The following is a 13,161-nucleotide window of genomic DNA, read 5'->3' on the forward strand; positions in this document are numbered from 1 at the left end:
GTCTACACATAACAGACAACTTTCCAAAGAAACAATTTTAAAGTGCATCTTCAGATGCTTTACTTTGTGCATATCACAAAAATGGGGCGACCGTGGCTCAGGGGGTTGGGAAGCGTATCTGTAACCGGAAGGTCGCCGGTTCGATCCCCGGGCTCTCTGTCCTGGTTGTTGTGTCCCCATGCCACTTTACCCTACCGCCTACTGGTGTTGGCCAGAAGGGCCGATGGCGTGATATGGCAGCCTCGCTTCTGTCAGTCTGCCCCAGGGCAGCTGTGGCTACAACTGTAGCTGCCTCCACCAGTGTGTGAATGTGAGAGTAAATGAATAGTGGCATTGTAAAGCGCTTTGGGTGCCTTGAAAAGCGCTATATAAATCCAATCCATTATAAATGCAAATTTCCATGTCTTTAGTTACACAAATTGTCAAAAATACCACAGTTTGACAAGCATTAAATAGTATTCCTGCACCAACTACATGATTCAGCTCTTAGCGAAACAAATTTGGCATACCTCAGCAATGTGTGTATTGTTTTATTTATTTATTTTGAGGAAACTAGATATTTGGAGAATAAAAGTAGTAACATGTCACTTAAAAAAATAGGAAAAGAAATCCGCAAAGACTGATCCAGGGCTTGAGACCTTTCGCTGAACAGTGACGGTCTCAGTGGAAGTGAAGTCATTCTTAAGAAAAGAAAACAGGGAGAAAGCTGAAGTATGTCAAACTGCACAAGAACTGGACTGAAAATGAATGGCACTTAGTCTTATGGAGTATGAATACAACTTTGAAATACAATGAGTGTCTACACTCACTGTAGAACATGATAGAGGGTCTGTCGTGGTTTTGGGCTTCATTTGGCAGTTCAGTCCTTTCAAAATTGATGGAGTAATAAATGCAGAAAAGTCAAAGGAGCTTGCAAAGAAAAGCGTCTGGACTTCTTTAAGTTGCTTGAAGACGTTTCACCTCTCATCCGAGAAGCTTCTTCAGTTCTAAGGTCAAATGGTGGAGAGTCCCAGATATAAACCTAGTGGGAGTATCCCCCCACAGAGGGACAAAAGGACCCCCTGATGATCCTCTAATCGCCTGAGCCAAGGTGTGAAGAAGCTTCTCGGATGAGAGGTGAAACGTCTTCAAGCAACTTAAAGAAGTCCAGACGCTTTTCTTTGCAAGCTCCTTTGACTACGATGACCTGGATGACTGAGAACCTTCACAGACAAAATGCAGAAAAGGATTTCTGGAGCTTTCTGGTGTAGTAAATAAATTAAATGTATACATCATTAAATAATTAATTAAATGTGTCTTTCATTCATTAAAATGGAGATAATTAATTAAATATACAAATAATTAATAAAATGTCAATTAATTTCATTGTAAGCGTTTGATATGTTACTTATTAATGACTTAATTAAACATTTAATAAATTAATTAGTGTCACATTTCATTATTTATTTAAGGACGCGTTTATTTGATTCATTTTGGCAGGGAATGAGCGCCTTATCGGTTATGTAGTCCTCCTCCGCGACTGAGGGCGCTGTTACATCCCAACAGCGTGCTGACGTCAGGTTTGTTGCCGGAAGTACCTCTCAGTTGTCAGAGGAAAAGCATCGAAATCCGGCGTGAGAGGCTGTTTTGGCTTCCATGTGGCACTGAAGTCAAAAGAACTGAAGATTTTACGAGTAACTGTCCGCTTATAGAGCAGCCATGGGGAAAAAAGGCAAGAAGGAGAAGAAGGTTAAGGGAGCCGAGAAGACAGCTGCCAAAATGGAGAAAAAGGTTTCAAAAAGGTCCAAACGAGAAGAGGTAACAATTAAATCAAAGTAAAATAGGATGAATCGGAAAGCCCTATCCTGTTGCAAACCTTTTACGTTTCGCAGATTATTTATTTATTCTATTTATTTATTGAATCAAATTATCTTTAATATGAGGTGAGCACATAAAGGCGTTTTTGATTTCTTCTCCGTTTAACCTTTTCTGCCTGCAGGATGATTTGGAGGCTCTGATCGCTGAGTTTCAGAGTCTGGACGCAAAGAAAACCCAGGTTGTCGAGACGACGTGTCCGCCTCCATCACCGAGGTGAAAAACATAGAGTCAGGCTCAATATTTGGAAAATATAAATAAAATTCAGTGTCATAAGCAACATCACAGTGACCCACAAACAAAGATGCAAAACAAGAGATGTAAATTAACATAAATTGCACATAAAAATCACCAAAATAAGGCAAAAAAAAAAAACAAAACAAACAAAAAACGTGCGTAAAGAGATGAATGAATCAAAGATACAGAGTGACTAAAGAGAGAAGCAAAACATCAACAAGGAATGCACAGTGACAGAAATTCACAAGAAATCACCAAAATAATGCAAAAGAAAGTGTGTAAGAGGGATAGAAAACAACCACAGATCCCAACCTTTGATTTTTTTAAAAGATATAATTTTCTATAATTTTGTATTTTTTATCGTGGTTTTGACGTAGTTTTGTGGTCAAAATTACAAAAAAACTTAGAGTTTTGGATTTTATATTATTCACTCAAATGACTTACAGTGTAGACAAGAGAAATGCCAACTCAATTTTTTGCTAGTCCCTGTCATGAATGAACAAATCCATTATTTATTAAATTAAATGCACTGAAATTAAAAGATTTAGTACATTATAACATTATTCCAATGTTATAAAAAGTACAGTTTGGGGGATTTGCTCCTGTTTAGCACCAGTGAGGACATTTTTCTGCCTCTTTCCACTTGTTTTCATTATTACCAGTGTTTTCTACACCATCACAAGTCTTCTGCACAGTACAAAGGATGTGCTAGTTAGCTGTGCACGTAGTCTGCAGTAAAAACACAAAAAGTTTAATTCATTCATTCATTCATTCATTCATTTTGATGCCGGTCCAAAAGTAGAACTTCAGGGATCAATAAAAAAGGATGTGAATCATCCTTTGACGGAGTCGTTAATGAGTGCACTGAGTGCAATTTCACCAGAGTCCATCCAGTATAAGTTCAGAGATTGTATTCAAAACAACACATTTCAGCCAGACTGTGGTGCTAAAGAAAAGACTCGGGGACTATTGAAGTGAACAGGAAGAAGAATCGCTTGATGATTTACCTCTTCATGCTTTTTAGATTGAATGGATCCCTCTCTGCACATCCTGAGAAAGATGAACTCATCCTGTTTGGAGGAGAATTCTTCAATGGAAAGAAGGTAGCAGATTAGTCCAATAAATGATATTGTGCATTAGTGCTCAGTCGTGTGTACCAACCTTCAGTATATGTCTCCTAGTGTGAATGAGCAGCTAATTACACAGCGAAACAGTTCATCTAACACTCTTTTCACTGATATTTGTTTTTCTTGCAGTGTTGGTTTGTTATTTATTTGGTATTTTTGGTAGTCCACTTTTGCACCTTTTTCTATGTATTTTTCTCCCTGTTGCATGGGCTGCACCTTATTATTTTTATTACAACAACATCAAATGTCATCACACCGACCTGTGTCACTAAAGAACGAGTATGGGCCATCTTGTGTTCAAAGGCTGCTGCACCTGTCAGGACAGCCAATGCTAGTTTGAACCTGCTGTGTGTTTCAACTGACCCTAGCAACCAATCAGAGTAGAGACTAAACATTTTCAACAGAAGTTACCAAGGTGATTTTCGCAGGTTAAGAGAGAGTGTCTTTGTGATGCTCAAAGACCTCACTCACCGGTTATTTTTACTTCATAGTACAACCCTCCGCTTTCTGATTGGATTTTTTTCACAGTGTGTTGATTTCGAATTAAAAATTTTATAATTATTTGCAAGCATCACATGCTTAAATCTCTCCAGCCTATGGTTAATATGAGCCTAAGGCTTCCGTGGCTGATTTTGTGTGGACAGTTTTAAAACCCCTGCTGTGGTTTTCTGTTTTTGCAGACGTATCTGTACAACGATCTGTTCTTCTACAACATCAGGAAGAATACCTGGGTTAAATCAGAAATCCCCAACCCTCCTCCACCACGCTGTTCTCATCAGGTACACAACATCCCAGATGAAGAGTCTTAAGTGTCTTTTGGTACACAGTTTACAACTAAACATCTCAGGGGTTTCTTAGCATTTGATAAACCAGCAAACACCACACTTTTTCACCACACAGCCAGTACCTGGGTCAAATTTGTGCTGTCATAGTGTTGTGATTTATCATTTCAGCCACAAGGGGGCAGTCTGCTGTAGCACAGATCAGAGGGCAACTTTAAAACTTATCAGCAATCGCACATCATCACAGCAAGACAGCCTTTTACAAGGGAACCAGTTAAATCTGAGGACATCAAACTGTCTTATCTCGTGCTGTTTTTGCAGCCGTCTTCTTCCCCCCCGCCTCACTCCTCCCCCTCTCCTTTCTTTCCTCCACTCAGGCGGTGGTAGTTCCTCAGGGCGGGGGACAGCTCTGGGTGTTTGGTGGAGAGTTTGCCTCTCCAAATGGGGAACAGTTCTATCACTACAAGGACCTTTGGGTACTGCACCTTGCTACACACACCTGGGAGAACATCAAGTGCGTACAAAGGCTGCTAAGCATAGATGCAGTAATTGGAAGTTGTTGCTGATAGATGGATTGTGTAAATACAGAGTCTCAAGTCCAGCTGCTGTACAGATGTTATGTTAGTTTTTACTTTTCAGGGCACCGGGCGGTCCATCGGGCCGCAGTGGACATCGGATGGTCCTCAGCAAGAAGCAGCTGCTGGTGTTTGGAGGTTTCCACGAGAGCACCAGGTAAACAGGCTCACTGAACAGGTGTCATGGTGGTCACGGTCTGCTTGATATCAGCAACGGATGAAGTGACAAAGAAACTGAATCCACTGAAAATCAATCATTTATTATTTGAAATTAAATGCAAAAAATCTAATTAATTTGTGAAGACGTGTGTAAGAGATTGCGTATATACCATTCACAGCAATCTGAGGACATCAAGCCTCCTTATCTCACTCTGTTTATGCAGACATCTTCCTTCCCCTGCTTATAATGGAAGTTTAATCAGGCTGCGAAATGTTGGCCGGCTCAAAACTGTGTCAGAATTTGACTCGTCGATCGTGGGGACTGGTAAATGAAAATCACTTCAAGCATGAATACAACTCAGAATATATTGCTCCTAAAGTTCTACTGCGTTCCTTTACTGTTAAATAAATAGATAAGGAGCATGACAGTAAATTAGAAGATTGCGTCGGCATTTGGACATTGCTCGGTGTTTGTTTCAGACTCTTCTTGTAACATATTAACACTTTTTGTGGACAGAAATTTTATGTTTTGGACATACAATCTTGTGAAAAACTAAGTACACCTTTACTCCTTCCAGTCAAATGCCTTTGATTAACTGATAATCAGCACCTCTATAAAAGCACAGGTTTTGTAGGTCTGGAGAATTCAGGTGTTTAACACATTGTCAAACTCTTCCCAGCAACTTAACCCCAATTTCAGTCTGCAATGACATGACAATAAGAATGGGAATGTACAAGAGTGGTTTGTTTGGAAGGGTTAGCAGGAGAAAGCTTCTTCTCCCCAAAAAGGGCATGACAGCAAATTGCATCTAAACAAATCACGAGATTTCTGGAATAATGTACTTTTGACCGACAAGACCAAAGTATAGAGCTATTTAGACTATGCTTAGCACCTTTTGGAGAAAACTAAAGATAGCATACCTGCGCAATTCGACCATGAACTACTCTGTGTACTAAAGTATTCTAGATTCAGATGTCAGGCCATCAGTCCGACAGCGAAAGCTTAGATGAAACTGGGTTGTGCAAAAGGACACTGATCCTGAGCACTGCAGCAAATCTGCTACTGAATAACTTCAATAGAAAAGAATCTAGGTGCTGCAATGACCCAGTCAAAGATGGGCATTAAGAGAGGACCTCTATCTATAAACACATTCCCACAAACCTCAAACTGAAGCAATGTTGCAGAGACGAGTGGGCCAGAATTCCTCCACAGTGATGTGAGAGATCGATAAAGTCATACAGAAAATAGTTCAAATTGTTGCTGCCCAGGGTGGCTCCACAAGCTATTTCATTAAACATCCACCGCTGCTGACGACAGTAGTGACACTAGCTGATGCATCTGTGGATCCCTACAGTTTTTCAGTGTAAAAGCCCAGTGTCCTTATGCTCCCGCCTCTGCCTCCTCACCCTGCAGGGATTTTATCTACTACAATGATGTCTACTCTTTCTCCCTGGACACCTTTTCTTGGTCACGCCTCTCTCCATCAGGCTCCGCCCCCTCCCCGCGCTCTGCCTGTCAGATGACCTCCACTCCAGACGGCATGGGCGTCATCATCTATGGGGGATACTCCAAAGTGGTGCGTGTGTCGTCTGACAGCCTCCCCCGTATTGTTGTCATTTTTTTGTTGTACAGCCTGATTAAACTGCGTGTGCGTTCATGCAGAGGGTCAAGAAGGATGTCGAGAAGGGGACCATCCACTCTGACATGTTCCTTTTGAAACGAGAGGGTAAAGATGGTCAAGGTACACAACACTCAGTTGTTAACGACAAAATCATTCAAGTCTAACGATGTTGCTCCTGTCCTCGTGGTATATGTTGTGACTTTTCCTCTGTCCTGCAGAGAAGTGGTCGTGGTCCAGACTGAACCCTTCTGGCAGTAAGCCCCCTCCTCGCTCTGGTTTCTCCTTGGCGGTGGGCCCAGCTGGGCGGGCGGTGCTGTTTGGTGGGGTTTGTGACGAGGAAGAGGAAGAGTCGCTGGAGGGCGACTTCTACAATGACCTGTACTTGTATGACACAGTGAAAAACCGCTGGTTCCCCGGTGTGCTCAGGGTAAGCTACGATCTATGTCTGTCCTGATGAGAGTGGTCCTTTCCAGGATGAAATTACCTCCACCTATAGATCTGAGTGGTTTGAGTGTGGAAACTGATACACTGTGGTGTCATTCATAATTGCTGTGTGTGCATAAAAGAAGGAGTAGTAAATTGAGATCTATAAAAGCAAAGGCTCTGAATTATAGCTCAGCATAAGCAATACGTCGAGCCACAGTTTCATACTTTCCTTCTAGATCCACTTTATCACAAACATTCAGCAGCTTTGAGCTCATCTGGTCCATAGTTTGTATCGCATATATGTAGCCCAGTGCAGAGGAGGGGGTCTGATGGCATGCTGCTGTGTGTTCAGTAGGGCTGCCACGATTAGTCGACTAGTCACGATTATGTCGACTATTAAAATCGTCGACGACTAATTTAATAGTCGACGCATCGTTTGAAGCTTTGTAAGATCACAAAGGACGCAGGAATGAGTAGTAGGATTTAAGAGTGTAATAACGGACTGAAACAGAAGATGGCAGCACTGCATGTACAAGGATGCCAGCTGCCGTTAAACCCCGAAGAAGAAGAAGCTGTGTCCCAGAATTCATAGCGCAGCCCAGCGCAGTTGTCAACAATGGCGGCAGCTAGTTAGTTTTAACTTTACTCTTATTATTCTTTCTGGGTCACAAAATAAACGTTTAACATATTTTCAGGCGAGAATGTAGCTGTGTAAACCTCAAATATCTGCTCAGTTTATCAAGACACCGCATATTTTCAAAAGCGCTCCGACGTTTTCGGAGACGTCTGTTACCCACTAGCTCGTTAGCTAGGCGGGGGCAAGGCTAACTAGAGCCGTGAGAACACCGGACTCCCGGCAAATCGTTTTCAAACCCACCGCCGTCTTTCGCTAGTCAGGTTAAACATATATATAAGTCACTTAGATAACTTAAAAATGTTATTGTTTGGCTTTCTTTAGTATTTTATTTGTTCCTGAGTAAATCGGTTTGGCTGAGATTAAAGTTATAGTTTTTGCACAGCTAAAACTGTCAAGCAGACAGCTGATCATCAGAAGTGTGAGACGCTGGAGAATATACTCCGGTGTCCTGTTATATTTTAGAAAGCAAGGAGTTTATTAAACTTCACCGAAACAATCTGCAAATTTCATTAAAAATTAATAAACTACCATCTTGTCTTTATTTTTAGTTAGCACAAACACTTAAAGCTGTAAGCTAATGATAGTTATATAAGAGCAGATGCTGCTGGTGCAATAAGCTGTACGCTGTACGTCCAATGGATGATGATCTGATTAGTCGACTAATCGCAAAAATAATCGGTGACTAGTCGACTATCAAAATAATCATTTGTGGCAGCCCTAGTGTTCAGTTATAAAGCATCGCTGCTGATGCAATGCAGAATTCAGAAGGTAGGAAAAAAGACAACATCAAAGAGGAATAAAGAAATGCAGACTGTATCGGGGCAGGATGACGGTGCAGTGTTCAGCTGTCACAGCAGGAAGCTCCTGAGTTCAAACCTGCCAGCCAGCTGCGATCTTTCTGTGTGGAGTTTGCATGTTCTCCCTCTCTGTGTGGGTTCTCTGTGGGTACTCTGTCTTCCTCCCACAGTCCACATGCATTCTTTACATGGCCATCAATTTAATTTAGTTTTATATATGTAGCTCAAAATCACAACAACATTTGCCTCAAGGCGGCCATCCACCGCAACCAGTTGGGGCTGAGGGGGGTGGAAGACGGGAGAAAAAGCAGCCTGTGGAAGAGAGCAGAGATTAGTAATAACTAATGACTCCCTGTGCATTGTTAGATCCAAACCCAACCCAACTCGGTGGATGAATTTGGCCTGATGTGTTAGTGTTCTTATCACTTCACCAGCTGTAGTACAGCATCTGTCTTCAATGGACATTTGGAGATTTTACAGGATTTACGTCACATCTGACACTTGCTGCTCTGATATACGTTATTTTGCACATCTCCATGAAACAGAAGTTTAAAACAAAGAGCATTGATATGATCAGAAGGTTGGTGGTTCGATCCCTGGCTCCTCCAGTCTCGATGTTGCTCTCCGATGCATCCATCGGAGTCTGATTGTCGTCAGGAAAAAGCACTCAGTTTAGAGACAGCGCTTGTGAGAATGGGTGTGATTGGGTGAATGTGGCATGTTGTATACAGCGCTTTGAGTACTCTGGGAGAGTAGAAAAACGCTGTATAAGAATCTGTCCATTTATCATTACCATTTACTTTCTGTGTGCTCAGTTTTATTTGATTTCTTCTTTGTGTGTCTGTCCAGGGAAACAAGACAGAGAAGAAGAAACGGCGGAGGGTGAAAAAGGATATGGCAGAGGGGGAGGAAGCGGAGAGGGAGGAAGAGGAGGCAGCGGCACCTCAAGGACCCACTGAGATCATCAAAGAGATCGTCACTGAGGACGGAACAGTGATGACCATTAAGGAAGTGATTCCTGGTCCTCAGGTGCAGGAGGAGGAGGAGGAGGAAGAGGAGGAAGAAGATGGCAAGATTACACACACTCGTGCTAAACTAAAGGAAAGAAGTTCTCAGCATCTTTGTCTACCTAACTTCAGGGTCTTTTTTTTGTTTTGTTTTGTTTTTATCGTCATTAGGCTCGGCCACGGCCCCGCTCATCGAGCCTTGCCCGAGGTCCAGCGCCATGGCAACAGTGCGACAAGGCAAGCTCTACCTGTACGGGGGGATGTTTGAGGTGGGCGACCGCCAGTTCACTCTGAACGACTTCTACTGTCTGGACCTGCACAAAATGGACCAGTGGGAGGTTCTGGTCGAAATGGACCCAAGTGAGTCAGCCGGACAATAAAAGTCCAAAAGCGACAACAAAGAGGCCTTAAACGAAATCCGTCAGCTCAGCGCACATAATTAAAGCAGCCAGTGTGTGCGTGTGTGTGTGTGTGTGTGTGTGTGTGTGTGTGCATGCGTGCGTGTGTGCGTGCGTGTGTGCGCTAACGTCTGAATATCCTCTGACGCAGGAGAGAGGTGCTGTTAAGATGGGAGTCAGGGGCGTGAGGTTTCATTTGGATTTATGATGGTCTCTCCACAGAGACACAGGAGTGGCTGGAAGAGTCTGAGTCAGAGGACGATGAAGAGGAAGAGGAGGAGGCGAAGGGAGCAGAGGGGGAGGAAGAGGAGTCCGAAGAGGAAAGCGAGGACGAGGAAGGCAAGAGATTATTCAGGTTCTTCGATGGCCGACACTTATGTGCTCTCTTTATTTATAATGAGCAACAAGTGCAGAGTCCCATTCAGGATGTGCATGACATCTGTTTATATTGTACACTGCCTGTTGCAGTCTAATACAGCAGCTTCATAAAGGTATTAATACTTCAGTGAAATGTTTTAATATTTTTCCCTGCTCATGTTTTCAAATGAGCATCGAGATCATGTTTCTTCATCTTGAACTTTACTTTGCATACGTTTGTTTTTTTCCTCATTTGTTTTAAGGACACACTGCACGCCGTGCTGAGAGATACCTCGTTTTCAGCTAATAGCTTTTTGTAAATCATGTTGTTGCGAAACTGTCAAACTGTTTTACAGACACAACTTGTGTGTTGTTTTTGAAAGGCCACGAGAACTGTTGCTTAAAAAATGACAAGAAAGTTCCTCCTGAGACATTTACACAATACCGTATTGTACGTTATTTCATAATCGAGTTTCTCACCCACCACATCTGTTTTTAATCTCATCATTCTTGGTCTGTCGCACACACACAGCAGCGTGTCACGACATTCATACTAACAGTGCAGTATCAGGCAGTTTAGAAAGTTTTTTGAACGTTTAAAATTCTCATGTGCATTTTTACTGGCCTAGGAAAAACAATGTCTGTTACTTTATATACTGTTAATCATATTGATTTATATGTATATTAATAATCTTAATCTATAAAATAATGAGCAGTGACCATTGTAGGATAAATATAGCGCAAAGAACAATAATTGCCTTAAAAATAAAATGTAGGTAGGAGCAGGAAGTAGGTATGGTTTCAGTGTTTGAGTCAATGGACATGTTTATATTCCATTATTGGTCCTACCTCTGCTCCCACGTGTGGGGCATTGAGAGCACACAAAGCCGATGGCGCTGGGCTGGAGTGTGTTCGTCACAATCTGAGAAGTTAACCTGCAGCCACGTTTACAGCAATGTCCCAGATTTGAAGAACCATGACTAGAGTCTCTAGTGTGCACGCCAGTTTTTAATTACTCACACGACTGCTGTTACGTTTTCAGCCTTGATGCTGAGATAATGTAACAGAAGCTGTTGGGCTGAATTTAATTGAAATGAGTTCAGAAGCCCAACTTCCCACATTCCCACGTTTGAATCAGGATTTCTGAGCTGATGCGGTGATTCCAGGAAGTTAGAGAGCTGTGTTTTAACCTCTGCTTCTTGCCATTTTTCGGTCTTTCCACAGCTATACTCAGCACGAAGATATTAACTCTGAGAGAGAGCATCTGAACACATGCAGCGTTAGTGTCTCCCTCTCTCTCTGTTATGGACAGGTTTCTTTTGCTTTGCTTTTGCAGTTGGCTGTTCTAAACAACTCAACAATGCAAGCATATGCATGTGTGCAAATGGGATATTTATTTTGGCACCCAGGTGTAAATAACTCTGGATTAGTTCAGATTTCAGCTTTGTCCCTACACCTGTTTAATTTTTAAATTCTCGAGTTATCAGTCTCACAGATTTGGCTTTGGTGGAGCAATAATCCTTGTACTACTCCCTAGCTCCAAAGACATCAGCTCTGACATTTCTGGTAATGCTACCAATGTTGTATTTACAGATGCTAAAGAGATTTTTGTTAATAAACTACAGCTCTGGCTACTTAAGAGGAGATGCAACTGTGTTGTGGCTGCATCTGCTCAGTAACGTTAGTGTCTCTATTATGCAGGGCGCTCCCTCGTCTAACATCTGCACCTGACTGTGTGTTTCCAGATGAAGAAAAGCACCCCGCAGTGCAGGAGGGGGAGACGGTAACGGATTACCAGAACCGTACAGAGCAGTACTGGATAGGACTGGCACGTGCCAACATGGGCTCCGACGCCAAGGACAAGAAAGTTGCCAAGGTCGCCCTCGCCATGGCTAAAGTCTTCTATGAAGACCAGTAGCAGGATACGCAGAAGTGTGTGTGTGTGTGTGTGTGTGTGTGTGTGTGTGTGTGTGTGTGTGTGTGTGTGTGTGTGTGTGTGTGTGTGTGTGTGTGTGTGTGTGTGTGTGTGTGTAAAACTTTTTTGTAATGGGTAAACTTTTATATAACATTCAAAAATGCCTTTTGAACAGTCTGGGGGAAAATAATTCAGTCATGAATCGATTACATTCACTTTTCACAACGAAAACAGTAACAAATACAAATGACTGATGGTTTGTAAAGGTCAAAATGTTCATTCATTTGAAATAAAATCACTTAATTCATTAATTTCACCAAAACATATTTAATGCTGACATGTTTCACACACTGCTGCCGACATGTTATCGTGTCTTTGAGTGTAGCTGAGCAAGTGAGCAAATGCAACCCACCTCCAACTCAGTTGTACTTGGAATTAGAATAACTTTATTTTCCACAGTAGAAAAGAAATTGTCTTTGGTTCACAAATCAATTCACAATAAAGATGCTGATAATAATCAGCGCACATTCATACATGCACACACATAAAGCCTCAATAAAACTATAGAAATATAACAAAGCATCTTGTTACTTGGTATGCTAATTACATTTGGCACAAATTACCCCTTTTACGCCTTTTTAGTAGCTAGAGGCATCCTATGACATCATCCTCAGGGTGTTAGTTCAGTATCAGAATAAAGATGGTGTTCTTGGTCAACAATGATAGACAGAGTTTTCCCTAAAACGGCAGTGTGATCCGACTCATCTAATGTGGTTTGTTGTTTACCAATGATTCTTCCAGCAGCTCCGACAATCCTGTCCATGTTGTTTCTATTTGCCAGAGTCAGGAAAATAGGAACAAACATAATCAGTGTCATAGCTGTTACTGATGACTTGTGTTTTCTGTGCTGGGTCTCTTTCCGCCTTACTGGCCATGCATGCGTGGAAAGGCAGGGAGGATGCAGAATAAAGCCACGCTGCAAAAATATGAAAATCAATATTCTGACTACACTCTAAAAACTATTGTTTAAGCTCAACAAAAAAAATTAACGCAACAGTTTCCATTAGTCTTTTTGAGTTATGATAACTTATGTTGAAATTAGATTGAACCAACAAACTATATTGAGTTACGGGAATTAAATTATCCTCCATAATCAAAGGTGATTTGAATTACCATTTACGTAATATTTGGTAGCTTAAAAACATATTTTTAAGTTGTTTACTCATAAAAATTATGTTCCTCCAATTACTTTTTCCACATTATTTGAA

At 41.7% G+C, this 13,161-nt stretch overlaps 1 protein-coding gene across 1 annotated transcript; it reads left to right on the forward strand.

The window, feature by feature from the left end:
• Window positions 1-1,582: 1,582 nt before the first annotated feature.
• Window positions 1,583-12,204, forward strand: klhdc4 (kelch domain containing 4). Its single transcript, XM_085414670.1, has 14 exons — window positions 1,583-1,797; window positions 1,979-2,070; window positions 3,116-3,194; window positions 3,899-3,997; window positions 4,378-4,514; window positions 4,640-4,732; window positions 6,149-6,311; window positions 6,398-6,476; window positions 6,575-6,783; window positions 9,066-9,285; window positions 9,395-9,583; window positions 9,844-9,960; window positions 11,724-11,910; window positions 11,977-12,204. Exons 1-13 carry the CDS (start codon window positions 1,699-1,701, stop codon window positions 11,894-11,896), a joined length of 1,749 nt encoding a protein of 582 aa, XP_085270796.1. The 5' UTR covers window positions 1,583-1,698; the 3' UTR covers window positions 11,897-11,910; window positions 11,977-12,204.
• Window positions 12,205-13,161: the final 957 nt, after the last annotated feature.

The sequence above is a fragment of the Rhamphochromis longiceps genome, linkage group LG7, assembly GCF_057381845.1.
Source record: "Rhamphochromis longiceps isolate RC_006_pf linkage group LG7, R_longiceps_female_GT1.1, whole genome shotgun sequence".
In the NCBI taxonomy this organism is placed as follows: domain Eukaryota; kingdom Metazoa; phylum Chordata; class Actinopteri; order Cichliformes; family Cichlidae; genus Rhamphochromis; species Rhamphochromis longiceps.